This window comes from Sinohyriopsis cumingii, chromosome 17, assembly GCF_028554795.1.
Source record: "Sinohyriopsis cumingii isolate HCF-2022 chromosome 17, ASM2855479v2, whole genome shotgun sequence".
Lineage (NCBI taxonomy): Eukaryota > Metazoa > Mollusca > Bivalvia > Unionida > Unionidae > Sinohyriopsis > Sinohyriopsis cumingii.
Genome location: NC_142977.1, coordinates 13,809,145 through 13,832,740, shown reverse-complemented (window position 1 = coordinate 13,832,740; position 23,596 = coordinate 13,809,145). Strand labels below are relative to the sequence as shown.

At 35.6% G+C, this 23,596-nt stretch overlaps 1 protein-coding gene across 1 annotated transcript in view; it reads right to left on the bottom strand.

Annotated features, from left to right (window-relative positions):
• The window catches only part of LOC149777783 (multiple epidermal growth factor-like domains protein 8), a 226,685-nt gene that overhangs the window by 161,782 nt on the left and 41,307 nt on the right, over positions 1-23,596 (bottom strand). Inside the window, exons 9-14 of the mRNA XM_089938822.1 lie at positions 22,229-22,687; positions 19,878-19,984; positions 17,786-18,054; positions 13,806-14,031; positions 7,274-7,500; positions 4,430-4,571 (exon numbers count right to left, since the gene is read on the bottom strand). Coding sequence (XP_089794948.1) covers positions 4,430-4,571; positions 7,274-7,500; positions 13,806-14,031; positions 17,786-18,054; positions 19,878-19,984; positions 22,229-22,687 — 1,430 coding nt within the window. The remainder of the gene's footprint in view (positions 1-4,429; positions 4,572-7,273; positions 7,501-13,805; positions 14,032-17,785; positions 18,055-19,877; positions 19,985-22,228; positions 22,688-23,596) is intronic.

Below are 23,596 nucleotides of genomic sequence, written 5' to 3'. Positions count from 1 at the left end.
GTCGGTAGAGTTTTAAATAAAGGCATGTTTCTGTTATATTAATTGCGGCCATCTGGCACCCACAGAACTTTTATTTCGAAATATCCCAGTCAAATATTAGTAAATCTTGCTTGGCAAAATGTTAACCTCATTCAATTCAGCTTGGCACTGATTAGTCAGGATCTACACTGGATTTTAATATTCAGGTGAAATTACTTTCTTTACGCCACAATAGGATGAAAGTTGGTGAAAATGGTGGGAAGCAGGTGTACAAAGTTAAAAATAGTTATTGATATTACTGTTTACTGTATATGTTCAAGTTAGATGAAAGCTAAAGTGAAGTAAATTATATTTCTCAGAGAATACTTCTCTCGTCACATTATTATTTGTGACATAAGCCTGCTACCTCCTAAATCTACTTGTACTAAATGAAAAAAACAAAAATTCATCCTTTCTACCTCATACAAAGGTCAATAACTCTTGCCCACTACACCTCCTCGCTAGGTATCACTAGTTTTTATGCTGAGTGATATACCAACAAGGAAGCTCACATGCTGGGGTGGTTGGGAGTGTTTTTAAGTAATGTGATAGGGCAAGTATTCTCAGAGAAACGTAATTTATTTAAAATTTGCTTCCTCCATCAAATATGTTCCTGATCACATTAACGTTAGGAGAATGGGTAATAGGCGGAAGGAATGCTGTGCATCCTATCTATACCTCAGGTATCGGGGCCTGGAGTAGCCGAGTGGTCTAAAGTGCTCTCCATTACGGATCACTGCCATCTCACCTCTGTCTGCGTGGGTTCGAGTCTCGAATTCAGCCAATGCGGGTATGTGAGAAAGCTTGCCAGTAGCTTCTCATTGGTCGGTGGTTCTTTCCAGGGTTTTCCCGGGTTCTTCCTCCACCATTAATACTGGCCACCATGTATAGCCTATCATGTGCTGAAAAATGGTGTTAAACCCTACAACAACAACAACAACAACAACAACCTCAGGTATCCTTCAAGGGAAGAAAGATTGGATTCCTTACATGAATGATAACTCACTCTCCCACTTAAAGAAACAAAGCACTGAACACCGAACCATCCAATCAGAACTCAAGATAGTTTGAGTCAACTGGAAAGGCATGCAAGTGGCTCACACTGCATACCGAACCTAAAGCTATCAATAAACAGGTTAGTATGGTAACAGCTTCAACGAGGTCTAGGCTAATTGCTCGAATTTTTCTGAACTGAGCCACGATAAGATCCAGAACAGATTCCAGTTTGGAAACAGGATGAGGGAATTTGGCCTATTCAAATGAAAATTGGCTAGTAGGTCTAATAGGTGTTTATCACAATCAATATCTCTTCTCCCATAATGCCTGATTCTGTCAGATATCACGGAGCATTAGCCTTTATTGGCAATTAGTACCCATGTTTTCTCATGTAGACTCAGAAGACTGAGGCATTTAAAATTGTCCAGGTTGGCAATAAACCCAGATGGACAAAACAGTGGGATGGATGGAGGTTGGACTTTTCCAGTTCACTGGAAAGACTAAATGACCCAAAAGTGAAAGATCATTCGTGCCCTGGAGTAGAATAGAACTTACCATTTGTTTTTGAAGGATGCCATCCAGGTCAACCGCCACTGTTGTAGATGAAGTTGATCAGAACAGGGTGATCAAGCAATCCATAACCTCAATAAAAACCCAATGGCTGATATTGAGGCCAAAGGGTAGAACTCTAAACTGACAAATTGTGTCATCGTAAGCAAATCAGAATTTTGTGAAGCGGAGTGGACAGTGAAAATATGTCTGACAGCATCTTTGACCCGTCAGATGCAGAGATGGATTGATCTCGCGATCTCCATCTTGAATTTTGGTTATGAAATGAATTGGTTCAGATGGCTCAGGTCAGAGATTGGTCTCAACTTGCATTTTGCAAAAAATGCTGACAAGAATGTGCCATGATGAGTCTATCAAATGAATGATTGAATATAATTACTGAAAGTCTTTAACTTGAATAATATGCATGCTTTCACAACTGCATAACACAAAAAATGTGTGCAAAAATGCATTTTTGTGAGGTCAGGTAGACACATTCATCACGTTTTCAATTTTTTAAAGTTTTATATTTTTTACTAAGGTCTCATTCCATTTTTAAGTTCAAAATGAAATTTTAGGTTTATTGAGGTTTTTGAGCTCCACTGCTAACCCTGTTTATAGTCTTGAGAAGTGGTAGGGGGTGGAGGGCATTCTAAAGTTGCCAACACCCAACATATTTCCTCAACTGTGAACTTGAAGATAAATTCAGCTTGTTCCATATTTGGATCTGAGTATGATTGATTTGTAGGAATGTTGTCACACTGACTTTGTGTTGAGTCCTTACCTGGCTCCAAATGCAGCTCTGGATAAGCCATACCAGTTGGCACTGATAACTCAAATCCATCCTCTTTGAAAATTTCACTAATTCTCCTTTCTGAATAAGCAGTGGACATAAAGAAGTCTAGCACTGATGGAACAGCCAGCTGGTTTGCCTGGCATATGATCAGCCTGAATGCTGGCAATATAGTTGTTTTGGCTATCACATGGACGAGCAGCTCCAAGGGCTGTGCAGGACAGATAGATTTTTCACTGAAATTTTCATCTTTGTAAGGTTACGTTGCCGAGTGTACAGCTAAACAGATGGATCTGTTACTAACATCCCCATAAATCCTAGTTGGCTGGACCATTTGATCAAAAAGTACCCAAGCTAGGATGGTTGGATGGCTAACCTCTGTACTGGCCACTCCAAGGGCCTGTATAGACAGGCAAATTTCTCATTGAAATCTCCATCATTTTAAGGTTATGTCACCAATGGTAGAGCTAAAAGGATGGATCTGACACTTACATCCCTGTAAATCTTAGTTGGCTGACCACTTATCAAAAAACAATTCCGCAATGCTGGATGGCTGGATGGTCGGGGGTGTATTATGAAACTGATCCAATGGATCGAATATAAACCCTATACATCAAAGGTCAGAAGGCCATGCTCAGACATGTGGGGAGACTTACACCCAGTGGGTTGCCTAAAATTGGGGGGAAACTCCCCCAATAAGACAGGATTGCAAGTGATGAACTTAGGTTATGGGGTGGATCCGGCTTCACCCACAAGACTCACTATGGAGGTTGGCTTTAAATGAATCCTGAGAATGTCAACATTATCTTTCCTCAACTTGCTCCATCTTTCCATCCCTTTTGATGCCTTTTAGATTGTTGCATTGAGCTTGCATTTCATGCATTTAGTTGATATTTCTACTAAAGCGACACAAGAGGAGAAAACAAAGCATAAATTAGCAATTCAGCATGTTACTAAGTTGCTAATACTGTAACCCAGACTTCCTCTGTCCATATATTGCACATGCTGCATGTTATGAACTCACTAATACCATACCCATTACAAATGGAGTTAGCAAAAATAGTCAGTGTCGCATTTTGATGCCTTCTAGAATATGCTTATTCTATTCATGCATTCAGTTGACATTCTATTAAAAAGACACAAGAAAAGAGAAAACAAAGCATAAATTAGCGATTCAGCATGTTACTAACTCGCAAATACCATCTCCATTAACGAGTGAAAATAGTGTCACACAAAGATAAATGACAAAATGAGGTCAATGATAGCATGGTGTAATGTGGTCTTAAATAGACTAAGTCCAATGAGGTGACAAAGTCACTCAAATTGGCAGAAATCTTGAAGATAATGTTTTTGTTGTTGTAGGGTTTAATGCCATTTTTCAGCACATGATAGGCTATACATGGCGGCCAGTATTAATGGTGGAGGAAGAACCCGGGAAAACCCCAGAAAGAACCATCGACCCACGAGAAGCTACTGGCAAGCTTTCTCACATACCCACATTGGCTGAATCCGAGACTCGAACCCACGCAGATTGGCAGAAACTTTGAAGATAATGTATAAAACCTATAGAAGAATGATTGTCCAAAACAATAAATCCCAAAATAAACTTGGATGGTCTGATTTTAACTCTAAGATGGCATCGACTGTCAGAAGCAAAATGAATAATGTTATCAGTATAGCAGCAGAGCTAGACAAAAACTACTGACACCAAATGGTGGCAAGGGGAGGTAATGGGCAAGAGTTATTGTCCTTTGTCTTTACGAGATAGAAAAAGACGACTTTTGTCTTTTAGCAGGGCTGGATTCACATAGTAGCAGGCTAATATCCTAACAAAATGTGATTGGGAAACATATTTGAAGGAGAAACCAAATTATCTGCCAAAAGAAATACAGTCTGAGATATATATACAAACTGTAGAGTATTGGAAAAAAATTATTTTTTAAGCCACAAAATGTTCTCTCCCCCCCCCAAACAAAAATTGAAATTATTTCAAAGCATGCAACAAGAATTATGTAACAAAATATAATAAGAAAGAAAGGAGTTTGAAATCAAAATTAAATTGACCATGTTTACCTTGGGTCACCATAGAAACCATCCATACACACGTGGCAGTAGAAACCGCTGGTGTTATGAATGCAGAAGCATTCTCCTTTTCCACTATTACAAATATCTTTTTGGGGATCCCCATGTCCATTACACTCACACTTATAGCAACCTGTAATTGATGTCAAAATGAAATGATACAATTTTCAGAACCAACTCATTTTTAAATTAAATATATCTGATACACTTCTATAACATACATAACTTATGAAACTGATTTGTGGTCAAATTTTTCTTGCTCCTTGAAGAACAGGAAGCATATGAATTGGTGCCATCATGTCATAAGCTTGTGCCCTCGTGTCATTAACAAATGCCCTTATGTCATTATTGAATGCCTTCATGTTGTGAACTGGTGCCCTCAAATGCAATAATGTAGTATTAGCAACACTTCCCATTGGCTAAAGGAACACGAAATTCAAACATGCAAAATGGCAATCCAAACAATAATAATAATAACTAAATATCCAATGGGTACCTAATTAGACATAAAATTTGGTAAATACAAGAGGCTCAAGTGGGCTTGATATCACTCGCCAGAATATATGACTTAACAGTTGACCATTTCACTAAGAAGGCATATGCAGTATTGTAGGAACACATCATATGTCAACTATCTCCCAAAAATGTTATATCATGGGGATTTTATGTATTTTACTATATCCTGGTTAATTTTTCTGAAGATAATGCTATAATCTGCATGCAGTCTCTCATTCATAATCAAAGTCATCCCATTTACAGAGCTGAATAGAGACTGGATAAGAAAAAAAGTCTCTTATCTAGAAAGTTAACAAGCTGAGCTAATCAGAAGTAAAGTATGCCATTAATATACACTCAGATCACAATTATTACAAAACCCATCATCAACAATGATAACTCGGCTTAACATGAAGCAAATACCATATGGAATTCAGTCCCTGGAGTAATATCAAGCCAATTAGATATAAGATTATCTCATTAATATGGAGTAATATCAAGCTAATTAGATACAAGATTATCTCATTAATATGGAGCAATATCAAGCCAATTAGATACAAGATTATCTCATTAATATGGAGTGATATCAAGCCAATTAGATACAAGATTATCTCATTAATATGGAGTAATATCAAGCCAATTAGATATAAGATTATCTCATTAATATGGAGTAATATCAAGCCAATTAGATATAAGATTATCTCATTAATATGGAGTAATATCAAGCCAATTAGATGCAAGATTATCTCATTAATATGGAGTAATATCAAGCCAATTAGATATAAGATTATCTCATTAATATGGAGTAATATCAAGCCAATTAGATACAAGATTATCTCATTAATATCCATTAATCTTGCTCATAATCAAATTTGTCCAACATCTTTATAATAGAAGACTATTTAACAAGTTTGATCAAAGTCTCATCAGAAATAAAACTACGTGATTGCTGACAACCTCAGGCAACTAACGCATCAATAGCATGCATAGATTTCACATGTAATCAAGAAAGTTAATAAAAAATAAACTTTTAACAAAATGCAGCCTCTAGAGTGACAAAAATACACCCATATCAGATGCAATATCACCCAATAAGAACACACAGGTCTCACTTGTAATAAAAATCATCTAGCCATTTGACAGTGTTAGTCGTTTTACCAAGTTTTATTAAAATTGGGTCAGAAATAAATGCTTTCAAGTGCCATGAAGCTCTGCCAATCACGTACAAGATCACCTCATTAATACAAGCATGTAGTATGGGCATTATCACCTCATTAATACAAGATCACCTCATTAATACAAGCATGTAGTATGGGCATTATCACTTCATTAATACAAGCATTTCTTGCATGTAATATGACCATTATATACCCAGCTGATATAAGCCTATAATAAAAATTAAAATAAAGCAATACAAAGTTTAGTCATTGTTATTAACATCTAATTAATTCCACTATAACAAATTTTAGAATATTCTTAAAAAGTTAACTGTTGTGTAAGAACTGAGTACTTTCCTTATTTGTTAGTAATAGCAACTGTATATGACTCATTTCCAAGAAAACATGGATTCCTTCAAATATGAACTTTTCCTAACAGATTAATTTTATTGATATGTTAGTTAGGTTGCAGACCAGTCTGTACTTGTAAACAAAATGGTGCCAGAGGTTAAGCTAAAAGCTTTAAGATGTGGGATTGTATATATTATATGATGGAAAATGTTCAAAACATGTCAAATCAAAAAAAGGGTCAAATCAACACCACATTACAAACTTTAAAAGAAGAATATGAGAGTAACGTAATGAGCACTCTGAATATATGAACATGCTCATTGCAGAATTTCAGTTCACAAAAATTCTGTCATATCGCTACAATATCTGCAGTGTGGCAGTTTATAGTGATGTCTAGCAATGGGGCATCAGGCTGCAGATATGTAGCATGATGTCCCACCCAGTGACATTATCCTGACACCAAGCCAACCAGTTCTAAAACTAACCTCTTAATGCTAAGCACCTAGCAAGGCAGATGTTAGTACCATTTTTATAAGTCTTTGGTATGACTTGGCCGGGGCTCAAACCTGCGACCTCCGGCATTTGAGGCAGATGCTCCAACCACTAGGCCACCAGAATGGTCTCTGATGTAACTGTACTGCCTACATAAAATGACCAGTTCCTGTGTAAAAGACATGCAACTGTACTGCCTACATAAAATTACCACTTCCTGTGTAAAAGACTGATGTAACTGTACTGCCCACATAAAATTACTTCATTAATTTCTGTGTTACCATTTAAAGCAATCACACCACCAATGGATCAACTAATTAATCAATATATATAAACTCACCCTCTTTAAGAGATGGATCACCATAGTAACCAGAGAGACAAGAGTTACAGAACTCTCCTTTGGTGCCGTTTTGACATTCATCACAGATACCAACTCCAGTTAGACATGTGCTGTGATTGTTACAGCCACAGTTGATAGAACAGTTCTCAGCTGTCCATCCCAAGTCACATATACACTGGTAATCAGGAGGGCCTGAACATCTTCCATGTTCACACTCATGAAAACATCTGAAATTATTTATTAAACAAAGTTGAATAAATGTTCTGTAAAACACTGCATTTTACCTGTAAATCATGTAAGCAGGTACACACAATATATCTGTAAAACACTGCATCTTGCCTGCAAATCATGTCAAAATGTACACACAATATATCTGTAAAACACTGCATCTTGCCTGCAAATCATGTCAAGATGTACACACAATATATCTGTAAAACACTGCATCTTGCATGCAAATCATGTCAAGATGTACACACAATATATCTGTAAAACACTGCATCTTGCCTGTAAATCATCTAAGCATGTACACACAATATATCTGTAAAACACTGCATCTTGCATGCAAATCATGTACAGATGGACACACAATATATCTGACTTGGAAAAACATTCAAACAATAACATTCACTTGGTTAATATTTGCCCTATAGCTACATGCAAGAACAGTTGGCAAAGAAATCTCAGTCAGTAGGATGCTTTCTCTAAAACTTTCTTTTAATGCTGTTGATTGCATACGTTATTAAAAGCAATTGTTTCTAGGCCTTTCCTTGACTTCAATACCTTCATCCAGATCTTAAGGCATATTAACACCATATGCCAAACATTTAATGGCCAATGTGCCTGGGTTCTTTCTTTCACAGTTGGTCAGATTCTTTAAAGTGATTTTTTTCAGACACTGTTTAGTAAATGCTTCATCTGGTTTGAGTAATCATCACCATATTTGAAAGTGGATTGGCATCGGTTCTAAAACATTAATGGCCATCAAGCTTGTACAATTTAAGTCCAATTTGGTCAAATTCTTTTATAAAGTTTTTCATCAGTTAAAGTGTTTTCCATTTTTATTTGCCTCAAAAGAGCATCATTTGTATCAAATTAAAACACCCACTCATGCCAAGATGCTTCATGTCAAATTTGCTTGAATTCCAAGAAGTGGGTATTAAGAGGTTATTTAATGGTCTTTCTGTTTTTATTATTGGTGGCCATATTGAATGGCAAACTGGCATAATTTTGGTTCAATTCTGATCTGCGGCTTTTGCAAAGTCATTTAAATGTAATCCTATTTTAAGTATTGGTAGCTATTTTAAGTAACTGCAGCTATTTCAGATGGCAGATCTGCATCAAATTTGCAAGACCTTTCTGCAAAGATGCCTTCTGCCAAATCAGATCGATTTCTGCAGATTCTGTTATGTCATTTAAAAACATTTAGCAATTTTAAGTAACAATAGCTATATACAATAGTGAATCTGCATGATCGAACAAATTTGAAATAACTTCATGCAAGAATGCAGTCTACCAAATTTAGTCAAATTCTACTGAGAAGTTGAGAGCAAAGACAAATGAATAATAGACAAGAATAAAAGAAAATATCATAAGCTCACCTGGCCTCTTGGTCATGTGAGTTAACTGAAGCTCTATCTATGGTTAAAAATGGCACATACCCATACAAATTATTATATGTTCTCCCATTCACACCTACCCTACCACTTAATATGACACAAATATTGTAACCCATGATCTGTTTCCTATGTCATCTGTCATTATGTACAAATTCTGTAACAATATTATTTGACAAAAGTCAATATAATAGCAATTTATGTGACACCTGAATTTTCCCCCTTTCCAAAAAAGTATACCCTTTCACAAATATGTACCAAGCTTTGTAATTTACTATCCTACAGTTCTGGAGATGTGGTTACGGCCAGATGGAGATGTGAAGAGTATCACAATATCCCCTTGCTAAACTAAGTGGAAAATACATTTCAGCACAGTATCTTCATACTGAAAGCTTAATGGCTGTGATATTGGCACCCTGTACTGTACTTTGCAAATAAAGAGACAAATTAGGCAATTAACATAGATATTACAAGGTAAATGACCTTAAAAGCAAGAAAAAGAAAACACCTATTTGACATTATATATATATATATATATATATATGCTACACACATTAATTCATCACAACCTTCATAAAAAAACAGCTATTTAAGTGCAATTTAATTGGAAGGAAGCATTTACTAAATAATGGCATCCTAATTTTCTCAGAACCAATCATCACACATGGGTGGGAAGCTGATGCTAACCTCCTGCAACATTCCACTTGTCACTTAACTTAACACCACAAAGAGAGGGAAACTGCTGCTAACGTCCTACAAGTGTGAAATTATCTCAGAACTATCACCATACATGAGAGAGAGAGCTGCTAACTTCCTACAAGTGCAAAATTATCTCAAACACCACACTTAAACAGGGAGACAGCTGGTAACTTCCTACAAGAGTGAAATTATCTCACAACCTAATGCCACACTTGACAGAGAAACTGCTGCTAACTTCCTATAAAAGTGAAATTATCTCAGAAACCTTCACCACACTTGAGAGAGAAACAGCTCTTACCTTCCTAAAATAGTGAAGTTATTTCAGAACCTAACACCACACATGGGAGGGAAGCAAATGCTAACCTCCTACAGCATTCTAATTTTCTCATAACCTGCTAGTGTATTATTATGACCTAAATTTTGAGACTAAATTAAACTCTCTGAAACAGATCATACATGCATTTCCTGGGTGAGTCACTATTGTGAGAAATAATGAACCCCCATAATAAAGGGTCACAAAAGGAGCCAAATCTTCTAGCATTTATAGGTTACTGCATTTGTATGGGAAAATATGAGCAAGTTTTTGGGATGGATAAACTGCACTCCCAAGGTCAAGCAGTATATCCATCTGACAAAATGAATTCATATTTTCCCATGCAAATTTGGGTTTCTGAAAAACAGTCATTTTTGAAAAACAGCTGTCTACTGTTTTCAATTTTCAAAAAACAGCTGTTAACAGCTGTTTTTACTGTTTTTTTCCATATTTTCACTAATTTTACAGTCAATAGCTTATTTTTGTGATGAACACCGTTTTATTATATATCTTTCGTGATAAGTTCTAAATCAATACATTTTTACTTCTTATAATAATATTTCAAGAATACAAGCGCATTAAGCGACTTGTCTTAGAGATGTGATCTTAATTTTGTACAGAAATTCGTACAGACCGAAAAAACTCTTTCAACGTCCGTTGATGTCGGTTTAATGGATAGAATTGCGTTGTACAATTTCTGGAGATTTTCAGTGCGCTGGCCAGAGTTCCTGAAGTGCGTGAATTCGGACTTGAGCCATTTGAAACTGTCTTGCCCTCTGACTGCAATTGATGATCCATCTTTTTGAAGCAACAAATTCAATTCATCTTGAAGAGACAAGTTCACACTTTCAGCATCATTTGACGACTGTTCAACGACATCTTCTACATCGTTGACTTCAAATAGACGAGACACTAGATTTCCTGCGAAATTTAGCGTAGTTTTTGATGGGGTGACAGATGGATCTTTGAGACTGCGCAGGAGGTTCATGACATCATTGTTCAATCGCTCTTCAACACGACACTTCAAATTTTCCATGAGCTTGGTACTAATGTCATTATTCAGGTTAGAGAGCTTGTTGAACATGAATTCTAAAATTGTGTCAGCACTCATCAATGTCTAGCATCTATCACTAGCCTAAATCCGAAACACTGTATCAAAAAAGTTAACATGGAATACTGCAAAGCAGCTTTTATGTTGAAGTCCACAAAATATCTGCTTTTGCTCATTCAGAAACAAATTTAATCAAACAAACCATAAAGCATCTACTACATGGGTGTATATGATCTGTTTACAAAGTAGTTCCTAATAGACTACTGCGAGTGCAATATGAAGGTGTGCAATATTGTCAAATATTGCACGATTCTGACAATGTAAAGTTAAGAGACAAAAATGAGCATATAAGTACATATATATGATCTGTTTATAACATTAACATTGTGCGCCTGTTATGGTGAATTATAATCTGATAAACTACAAATCCATGCAATTCACAAAATGGTACAAAGCCTTCAGCACAAGTCACTGAGGAATTAATAACAGCATTGACCAGAAATCACACAATGTTCACATTCATAAAACTATTTTAAAAAATTGAGTACAAATGATCAAGGTGAAATGATACAGCTTTGCTGTATATTGATTTGATTCACAATTTACAGTCTATGATATATGATACACTATCAAGACAGATATCATCTTGCTGGTCTTTTCAGCTTTAGAAAGTCTCTCTTTCGGGTGGTGCCTTTTTAATGTGTGTTGACATACTGGCTGTATTTCTAGTATGTGTATATTTATTATCTATTCATCCATGACAAGATTTGAAAAACTTCCAAACAGACCACCAATTAGGTGTCAGTGATTTTTATCCAACATTTTAGACTGCTCCATTTGATCCAGTGCATGGATCATTTATACAACATGCCCTTTGTTTTCACTGCATGGAAGCTTTTAAAACATTTTATTATCAAATTCATGTTTTCACTTAAATTTGGCAGGCATTACAGTGTCATCTTCAAACCAAAAAATTTTCTAGTGCAAAGATCTTATCCAAACCAAGTCCTAGAGACAGCTAACAACAAAATCCTTCACACTGTACCTCCTGCAGATGCAAAACACCTGCCACAGATACAGACACTGCTGTGAGTGAAAAGAAAATTATTAAAAACGTTCACTGCCCATCTACAAATTATCAAGGTGGCAATAACCTGTGCAGTTTGGAATCTGCCCCTTGCTGATTCTGTGTTAATGTTTTTTTGCTTTGCATCTTTTTCTATTTAGTTTGGATGCCAATACTTCTGTGTTACACAAGGAATAAGCTAGTTCAGTGGTTCCCAAAGTGGGTGGTGGGATTACCAAGGGTGTGTGTGCTCTTGCTGAAAAATGCTTTGTACAGGGTAAGGTAGGGGGTCGATGAGGATAACCAAGGGGGCGGTGGCCTGAAAAAGTTGTTTGGGAACCAATGAGGTAGTTAGTTCAGACTAGTAGTTATTGTTTTACTCTGAACACAAACAAATAGTAACCACCAATCAGAACTGAATGTAACATATTCCACTGTGTGACACATTGGAAGTGTAGCCCTCTAATTCGACACAAGCAGACAAGCAACAGTGAAATGATCAGTAAAATAATTACATCGCATAAGGAGTGTCCTCTTGAAGTTGATATCTGTTGTCAGTGGCTGAGTATACAGGCAGCATAAACTAATCTGCATGGATATGGATTGGTGGGGGGTGGGCAGATTTCAAAACATGCAACTTGCATCTGCTAATTTGTAGGAGGCTAGTGGCTGTTTTTCATTATTACTGACATAAATGTGTGTGCCTGCTATGGCCGTCTCTGATCAAATGTCAGTTTAAAGAATAAAAAGGCAAACAACATAATTGATCCCAACTTCCAAAGATTAAAGACACATGTATAGGATAAGTATCATTTTGTATCAATTCTTCACCACTTGTATCAATTACATACACACACACACACACACACACATATATATATATATATATATATATATATTGTTTCACCCCTAACAACTAGGTCCAAAAGAAGCAAATAACAATGCTGTACTAAGGTAAATAAAATTGACATCCATACTGATGATATATATATATATATATATATATATATAAAGTGAACAAGATTTTTAAATTTATCATCAAATTCTACAATAAAGGGTCTGACTTGTTTTCAAAATATAGAAATGACAAACAGTTATTATAGCAACTGATTCTATGGCTTTGATTTGATTTACCAGTGGTTCAGAGATCTATTAAAGAGGACTCACAAAGATTCAAATATTTATGAGGTATTTTGAACAATAATAAACAGTAATTTATGAGGTATTTTGAACAATAATAAACAGTAATTTATGAGGTATTTTGAACAATAATAACAGTAATTTATGAGGTATTCTGAAAAATAATACAGTAATTTATGAGGTATTTTAAACAATAATGAACAGTAATTTATGAGGTACATGTGCAATGAAAACAGTAATTTATGAGGTACATGTACCATGAAAACAGTAATTTATGAGGTATTTTGAACAATAATAAACAGTAATCTATGAGGTATTTTGAATAATAAACAGTAATTTATGAGTTATTTTGAAAAATAATAAACAGTAATTTATGAGGTATTTTGAAAAATAATAAACAGTAACTTATGAGGTATTTTGAACAATAATAAACAGTAATTTATGAGGTATTTTGAACAATAATAAACAGCAATTTATGAGGTATTTTGAAAAATAATAAACAGTAATTTATGAGGTACATGTACATTAATAAGAATAACTTGCCATGTTTTTAATCAATTAGAATCAAGACACTTTTTCTTTTAGTAAGTGGTGTGATAAAAATCAAATATAATTTTCGCTGCAATTTATGACATAACATGTCAACATACGTTTTGTTACAAACTGTGCCACCAACTCCCATGTAGCCTCTGTTACACTGACAGTAGAAGCTGTTGTACGTGTTGATACAAGTAGCATGGGCATGGCAGTTGTCAAGGCCGAGACGACATTCATCAATATCCGGGCACATCTGGTATGACCATGAAGCAGGGTCCGATGCAGAAATGTTGGATACCTGGCTGATTAATGCACAGCAGTTCCCTCCCCTGTCAGGTCCTATAAGGGATAAACAATTTTCTACTGCAAATGTGAAGCATAAGAAAGGAGGGGGAGAGTTAATTTTCTGAAATGAAGGATTTAATATTGAAATAAAGATTGGGCTCGTAGAATATGATGTGAAGTTTATGTACAGTAGTCCCCCTCTTTTAAGGCCACCCCTAATGCAGCAGGGAAGTGGCCTTATAATGCGGGTGGCCTTTCTAGAGGGGGATGACAAATGCGAATAGTAAATACATATGAAGAAAGTCACAAGTACATTTAATTTTAAATATTTAATATTTTCATTAAAAAATCACATGCATGTGAAATAAATGTAAAACAAACTGTGTTATCATTTTCAAAAGAATGCTATGAATAACCACTGATATAGTTTTAAAACTGTCTTTATAATTATGTTACAGATCACATCATCTGTCACTTTGTTGGTAACAGTCTAAAAAACAAACCAGTCTTGTCACATTAAAAATATCCTTGCTGTCATATCCCCTACATATATCGTTTAGTCTTTTGTTCCAATCTTCAACAACTTCATTATTAACATCAGCTGATTCTCCACTAAGGACAGAACACTTAATATTGTGTCGCACTTGAAATCTGTGCAACCATCCGTTACTTGCGGTAAAGTCGTCATATCCCAATTCAACTGACAAAATTGTTGCTTTTTCTTGTCATTCAAATAAGGATACAAACGTCTCCCGGCTCAAACAATCTTCCTTTCTCCGTCCATTTCACCTTCCCACTTCTGCAGAATTGTTTCATTATCGTTCACAATATTGTTTATCTGAATCTTCCCAACATTAGTTTTCTGCAAGTATCCTCTACGACCCCCCCCCCAGTCAGCTGAATTACTTTCACTTTCTCTTCTAAACTGATAATTTTTCTTTTCCTCCATGACATGTTGATCTTTTTGCATTAAGTTATTCATGTTGCCAACTACAATACTGATAAAACAATTTTGTATGTATCTAAACAAATTGCCATGTGTTTTTAAAGGAAGTGATCTTGTCACGCGATTCATTAGTCGCAGTCTGGTACCCTATTGTTTTTATATGTTTCTTTACACTAAGTAAGAGAAGCCAAAACGGCTCGATATGTGCCATTAACATCACGCAGATTTGACCTCGCAGCCGTTAGGATTCGTAATTTTGACAATTATTGTCAGTAGTAATAGCCACTGATCATCAAAGTGAACAAGCTCAACGTCTTACTAAGGGAAGCCATAAAGGCTATCAAGCCATTTTCCTGCTGACTTGGGTATTGTACATCGATACTGCCACTTCTCAGCTGTTACTACTGTTCAATAATTGTAATCTTAACAATTATCAGTGACTAAATTGGACATATTATGATAACACAGCAGTAAGGCTAATTGGATTACATGTACGTACCCTTTTGTATGGATTAAAATTTGAGTCTTTCTTGGTTTTTATGGAATAAATTTGGCTTCTCGTGAGGCGTAAATAATATAATATTAACCTTAGTGGTAAATGGACTTTACTCAACACTTCTTTCAGTAACGAAAACCTGACATCGGGGAAACAGAAATCAGATTACTTAACACACGTTATGAATAAAATACTGGTTCTGAATACATATTCAAATAAAATGCGGCCGCTTGTGAGGGGCAAATTTTATAATATTGCACTAATATGCTGGCCGCTGCTCGCGTTAGGTGGGTGGCCTTTCGCGAGGGGTACTTTTGAACACAAACTCGTCGGTGCCAACAGATTCTGGCCGTAAGGAGCGGGTGGCCGCTGGTCAGGTGGGCCGTTCAAGAGGGGGACTACTGTAGATGGTTGAAGTCAGCATGAATTCTGCAATCATGCACCCTGTACCCTTTATGTATCAAATCTGCTAATCATCCAGAATTGAAATAGTTACAACTGAAACATATGCATTCAACAGAAAAAAAATCAAAAAATGTTCTGCACAAATTTTAAAAAGTGCATGAAAATGAAATAGAATGACCATGTCTTTCAGTATTGATTTCTTTTAAATAGTTTGCTAAATACACTGTATTTCAATAGATATCACTATTCACTGGATATACAGAAACTTCTAAAACTTTCATGTCTGAAAATTGCTTTGTCACTGCTGCAAAGTTCAAGCATACTGCTGTTCCAACAAAAACTTTGCAGAATCGCTGACAGTATTATTCATTCATGGCACAACTCACTTCAATTTGTTGGTTATTTTAGCTGCTTATAGTCTAAAAACATGCCAAAAGTATGTTATGTTAGTTTACAAACAATTAAATATATTAAATAGATCCTCTCTCTCATATACATTTCAATAAATGTATTCCCTGAAATGGATAATTTTACCAAACCATCTTCATTCAATTTATGCACCACTTGCATTTTTTGTTTGTAGTCTGAGACATTAAGATTTTATGCTTATCTCTTCCATTCATCATTTCTTTCCATTTCACTCATTTGGAATGACATGATCACATGCCACAGTTGGGTTTTCAAATTTCAGAAATGTTAAAGGGAGGAAACTATCACCATCATATTTTTGTGTTAATAAAAGTATGATTAACGAATCTGCAATATGCATAGAATACAAACAACAATGAATTTAAACCAAATATATAATCCCAACTGCAACAGGTATAAAATTCAAGCTATATATTAAGTTAACAATTTTAATTTCTTATTTTGTTTCCTTCAAATAAAAATTGTACAGATACAACCAACGGTGTGAAGATGTTGTCACATTATTAGTGTATTTTATAACTGCCTTGATAAGGGTAATGTTGATGTTTGTAAGAAGTTAAATTCTGCCTGTCAATCAGTTTGTAAGAAGTTTAATGTTCCCTGTCAATCAGTTTGTAAGAAGTTTAATACTGCCTATCAATAAGTTTGTAAGAAGTTTAATACTGCCTGTCAATCAGTTTGTAAGAAGTTCAATACTGCCTGTCAATCAGTTTGTAAGAAGTTTAATACTGCCTGTCAATTACTTTGTAATAAGTTTAATACTGCCTATCAGTTTGTAAGAAGTTTAATGCTGCCTATCAGTTTGTAAGAAGTTTAATGCTGCCTGTCAATCAGTTTGTAAGAAGTTTAATACCGCCTGTCAATCAGTTTGTAAGAAGTTCAATACTGCCTGTCAATCAGTCTGTAAGAAGTTTAATACTGCCTGTCAATCAGTTTGTAAGAAATTCAATACTGCCTGTCAATCAGATGTAGGATTTCCATGTGAACATGCTTTTGACGGAAAATATAGTGGCAACTTAAAAATAATTGATTTTCAATCCATTCAACATTGTGATTCATTTCACTTTGTTTATCATTCTGCATTTGTGACTTCAGGATTTCTAAAATGCATTCATCAGTTTGTTTGCCTTCATTTGCATTCTGGGCCCCGAGTGGCTGAGTGGTCTAAAGCTCACACCGTTCCGGGTCACTGCCATCTCACCTCTGTCTGCGTGTGTCTGAGTCTCAGGCTCGGCTAACATGGGGATGTGAGAAAGCTTGCCAGTAGCTTCTTGTGGTCGGTGGTTCTTCCCTGGGTTTTCAGGGGTTCTTCCTCCACCAGTTATACTGTCCACCATGTATAGCTTATCTTCTTTTGAAAATGGCGCTAAACCCTACAACAGCAACAACAACAACACTCTGCATTCATCATTTCATTTGCATTCCTAATGTGTTCATTCTGCATTCTGTTTGCATTTGCTCTTCATTTTCCTCTGTAACCTGTTTTGTATCACTGGTAAAGCTATCCACTTCAAGGTCTTTGTATACATTACCTGAAAAATCTCCATCCACACATCGGCCATATGTAGGGTTGTCCTCATTTGCACACCATCCACAACTGAACTGCTTAATGCACCTGTCACAAGTGTCATACATGGAGCAGTTCCGACAAGATGGAAGTTGGCTACCCTCATTATCTATCCACTCAGTACACTGTCCATATAAATGTCGTGTGACATAGTCAGAAAATGGGAGGCAGGTATGAAGATTTTCACACCATGCACATTTCTTCTCCATGATACAGTCACTGCATGATTTACGGCTGTAAAGATAACAATATTATGAAAGAAACTGGAGTAATATGAATAAAATGGTTGCATGATTTAAAAACACAAAGAAATAAAGTTGTAATTAAGGAAATATTTTCATGACAAAAATGTAAAATGGATCCTGGAAATCTATCTCTACTAAAAAGATTTGCCTTCTAATGAAATAAACTCTTACTAAATTAAATTTTGTAGCACATGTTTTAATAATACTGATATTTAACATTTTAACATAGCTGGCCATGAGTATCTCTCTACCTGATTAAAATCAGATCTTAATACAATTTTATCATTATGATGTTAACATGAACCCATCACTAATAAGTAACAGTCACATTGAAGGTCATCTCCACATGACCCCAAGACTAGCAAGTCACAATGCAGGTCATCTCCATATGACCCCAAGACTAGCAAGTAAGTCACACTGAAGGTCATCTCCAATGACTGCAGTGTTAATAAGTAACAGTCACATTGAAGGTCATCTCCAGATGACCCCAGCATTAATAAGTAACAGTCACAATGAAGGTCATTTTCACATGACCCCAAGACTAACAAGTCACAATGAAGGTCATCTAAACATGACCCCAAGATTAGCAAGTAAGTCACACTGAAGGTCATCTCCACATGACCCAAAGAAGAAAAAAGTAACATTGAAGATCATCTCCATGTGACCCCAAGACTAACAAGTAAGTCATATGGACGGTCATCTCAATATGACCCAATCGCTAATAAGTAACAGTTACACTGAAGATCATTTCCACTTGATCCAGCACAAATAAGTATTTAATAACTGTGCTACCAATCAACATCCAAAGTTCATACATCATATAACACTATATGCCCCCACCCCCTCACATAGGTGGCGTTCTACAGTTTCGTATTTTGCATAGGGTTAGAATTTTAAAGAAAAAGAATTTCCCCTGCTTTCCTCACTGGTTATACTGACTATTTAAGAAAGACCTTGTATATCTTAGGTATAATTAAAAGAACCTTTAATTCCCTTTATTTTCATGTATGATTGATGGGTGTAAGATGGGTTATAGAGTATACAGCTTGGCCTTACTTCAGATGTGCACCTTTCAAAAAGTGCTAGCTCTACTTGGTCATTTTCACTTCCTGAACTTCAGAGGTAAATTGTATAAAAAAGAGCTGATAACTTTTTTTACATTTTATATATTGGTAATTCATTCATTGCACTTTCAGAAGCTGGCAAAATTCATTTTCCCTATTTTAATAGCTGCTATGGATAGTGTACTTCAGACTAATTCAGGCTGATTTTTAAGCACAAGGGAGTAGTCATTTTAGTTAGCAGTGTCCCCCACCCCTACACATACCTGTGGCATTCGAATGGACATGTGGCATATATGTCCCCCACCCCTATACATACCTGTGACATTCAACTAGACATGTAGCACTATATGTCCCCACCCCTACACATACCTGTGGCATTCAACTGGACATGTTGCACTATATGTCCCCCGCCTCTATACATACCTGTGACATTCAACTAGACATGTAGCACTATATGTCTCCCACCCTTACACATACCTGTGACATTCAACTGGACATGTAGCACTATATGTCCCCCACCCCTACACATACCTGTGGCATTCAAATGGACATGTTGCACTTATATGTCCCCCACCCCTATACATACCTGTGACATTCAACTAGACATGTAGCACTATATGTCCCCCACCCTTACACATACCTGTGACATTCAACTGGACATGTATCACTTTATGTCCCCCACCCCTACACATACCAGTGACATTCAACTGGACATGTAGCACTATATGTCCCCCACCCCTACACATACCTGTGACATTCTTCAGGACATTCAGCTGATTTCCTGATGAATTTATCCAACAGTCTCCCTCTCCTGATACAGGATGGGTATTCCAAATTCCACTCACATAGGTAATTCTGCAACCAAAAAAAATCACATACTTCCTTCAGAAAATCATTCAGCAAATAAGGCTGGTTTTGTATTCGTATTTCTTTTTGCTATTTGTGCTATCATGATAAGACATAGCCAGATGACACTAAGCTGCCATTAATACAGCCACAGGGAAATAAATTATTTGTTGGATTTTACAAAGCTTGTTGCTTTCCACTCTCCTTTGTTACTTATTTTAAGAGCATAGACTAGTAACATCTGTGACTCAAATGATATTAGTGGGGTGTATTGTGAATAACCAGTGTTCTACTGTCAATGACTGAGTTTTCTGGATTGTTTTCTGACTGCACGCATTATTCAGCATGCAAAGGAGAGGTATGGCACTGGTGGAAGTAGCAACACGAGTACATCCACAGTCTCAACAGCACCAAAAAAGAGATTGTTATATGATCATTTTATTCACCGTTAACTTTGCATTGTCAGAATCATGCATTATTTTTTAATTCTTAATGGCTTCTTATTGCACATGTGTGTCTAAAAATAGTTTTGTTTATTAGGAACTATCCTGATTGTAAACAATGTATGCTTTTATCGCAAACGCTTTAGCTTTTAGTTTATTAGATTTTTTTGCTGATGAACTAAAGAAGTTGTTTAATCTATTTGAATGTAAAGATATAGTGAATGATGTGGACAAGTTTACTGAGTCCCAAAATAAAAGTTCAAGCTAACAAATGAATGAACGTGATATTCACCATGTCTACAACAAACATGAGAGATGCAGTATTTAAAATACCATTCTAATCATTCAAACAGTTATTTAGAAGAAATGTTCATAATATTTCATAACATTGTAATATGTAATATCATAAATCTAATACATAATTTTACTGGACAACTTAATATGTCATATCATAAATCTAATATCAAATTGTACTGGAAAACTGAATATGTGACATCAAAAATCTGATACCAAATTTTACTGGAAATCTGAATATGTGATATCAAAAATCTGATACCAAATTTTACTGGACAGCTGTCATCTCATAAATCTAATATCAATTTTTACTGGAAAACTGAATATGTGATATCATCCTCATACATCAGGAAGGGAAAAATGTAACGAGATATATTTCTCAATATCCTAAAAAATGTACAGATATATATTTCTTAATATCCTAAAAAATGTACTGAGATATATTTCTTAATATCCATAAAAAATGTACCAAGTTATATTTCTTAATATTCTAAAATATATACCAAGATATATTTTCTTAATATCCTATGCAATTAACACCTAAACTGGTAATGAACTCAACACGCGACTGTCTAAGTTCACAAGTGGATGACATACATAAACTAGAACAAATGAAAAGAACTGCAAAATTTTGTGATCATCTATTACAGATTTTATGAGGTAAACTTACCTGTGGTGTTCCTAGAGTGTATGTCAATTAACTGTTACCTATTCAACACCTTTCAAAACATGGTTATATGGTTACAACAGACACACATGGAGACAATTCAGACACTAAAGAGCGGAGAAATTTTCAAACACATCTGAATTTATTCATTAAATAAAAAAAACAAATATACAGATGAAAATATAAAGATAATTTTTCATTTACCTGTATTTGCACCTGTAAAATGCAATTTTGATAAGGTTACTTGGTTGATTTATTGCTTGTAGTAATGATTAGACCTCAGCGAAAAATGTCCATATAATGCTTGTGTCTCTAAAAATAATTATATTATATGCAGTGTAAAAGCAATTTTCATTTCATTTCTCAAAAAACAAAGTGATCTTATACTAACTGTACAGCACTATAAGGGTTGAAGCATCTGAGGGACCCCTTGTACAGTCTTACTGGTTCTCTGACCAACTCCACTAAGTCCAACAAGAAAACCCTGATCCAGACTAAACTAGGCTAAGCCAATAGCCAGAGTTTGAAGGCAATGATCATATTTTCATACATTCTGCTATTGTAGTGTAAGTCCTTAATTTAAGCATTGTTTCAGTAAGCCTTTACCATAAAATACTGTGGGGGAAAAGTGACATATGTCTCACATGCTAAACAATAAAACCATTCCAACAATAGTACAGATGTACCTATACATAGTTATTTGCACAAAGATGCATGGTCAAAATAATCTGGCACAATACTTATACTGTAGTATGTACATTAGCAGCAAAATATAAAAGCAAAAAAGGAAAAAAAACCAAGCTACAAAAGGCTCCTACAAAACAATCAAGAGATGTCTTTGTTACTCACCTGCGTACATTCCACACAATCCACATAATCTGAACACACCGGACAGAATTCCGGATCTGTTATTAAGAGCTCTCTGCCAACACCAGTAAAACATGTGCTGTTGTCATTCACATAAGCAGGTCTACGCACACACTGAGACTGCCTGGCACACCATCCACAAGCTGTGTCAGTCATGCAGGCCATGCAATTATCATGAGTGTGACACATGCCAAGGTTGAATGGCTCCAAAAATTCATAATAGAAAAGTTGGTCCCTCTTCTCACCACCATTCCAGAACAGGCTATTTGTACACATCAAAGTTTCTTGACGGGTATGGACTTTGTCAGGGAGTTTGGCATTTAGTTCCATGTAGTATTTGTAGTTGCGGTCTGTGTTGGAAGAATTAAACAAGGCCGACTTATCCACCCGCTCTGCTTTAACTGACAGTGATATGGATGCAGTAATGGATGCAACAGTCTCCTGAAAAGATAGAACATGTTTTATGTTCTTCATGTATGCAGACAATCTCTAAAATATATTTCTTCAAAAATATATTCAGCATATACTTTTACAAGGCTGCAAGTGTGTTTGTGTGTGTGTGTAGTTAACTACAGACAATCAAGGACCAATTGAAATTATGTAACCAAAAAAAGGAAATTATATCATACCATAAAATGCTTCATATGAATTTTAACTAATTTTCCATCTCCATTACAACAAAGTCTCAATGGGAAATAATTGCAATGCCAGTAGCTGGTAAAGGAAAGTAACATTTCCATTGGTCAAAATGTTACCACGTGATCAAAATGAATTGCGTTTATTTCTGTATGAACTGTAAGGAGAACTACCTTTCTAAGAAAACCCACTTCTATAAATAGAGTCACGTGTACAGCATAATATAGGCACTGCCAGTGAAGGCAGACACGAAGTAAGCATTAAAGAAAAAGAACATTCTAACAATTTTTAAAAAAATAATTGAATAAATTTGGTTTTCATTGGTTGAAGAACTGGTATTATGATGACCTTATTACAATAAAGCAGGACAATCCCAGGTGCTATGAATAGCTACACAACAGAAAACCCTAAACATGTATTACTACGCTCAATTAAGATTTCTGTTTTTTAATGATGCAAACAAAATAACATAACAAATAATTAAAATTTCAATTATAAGAGTTTAACGTTGTTTTTTCCGAGTTTATCGTGGTATAAACTGTCAGTTGCCAACTCACACAGCTCACATAACGCCCTTTGGGCGCTATTTGCTGTGTGAGTCGGCAACTGACAGTTTATACAACGATAAACTCAGAAAAAACGTTAAACTCTTAATTAACTGTCACCCCTCTGTGTGTGTGTGTGTGTCACTGCATGTGTGATTTGAAATTTTAA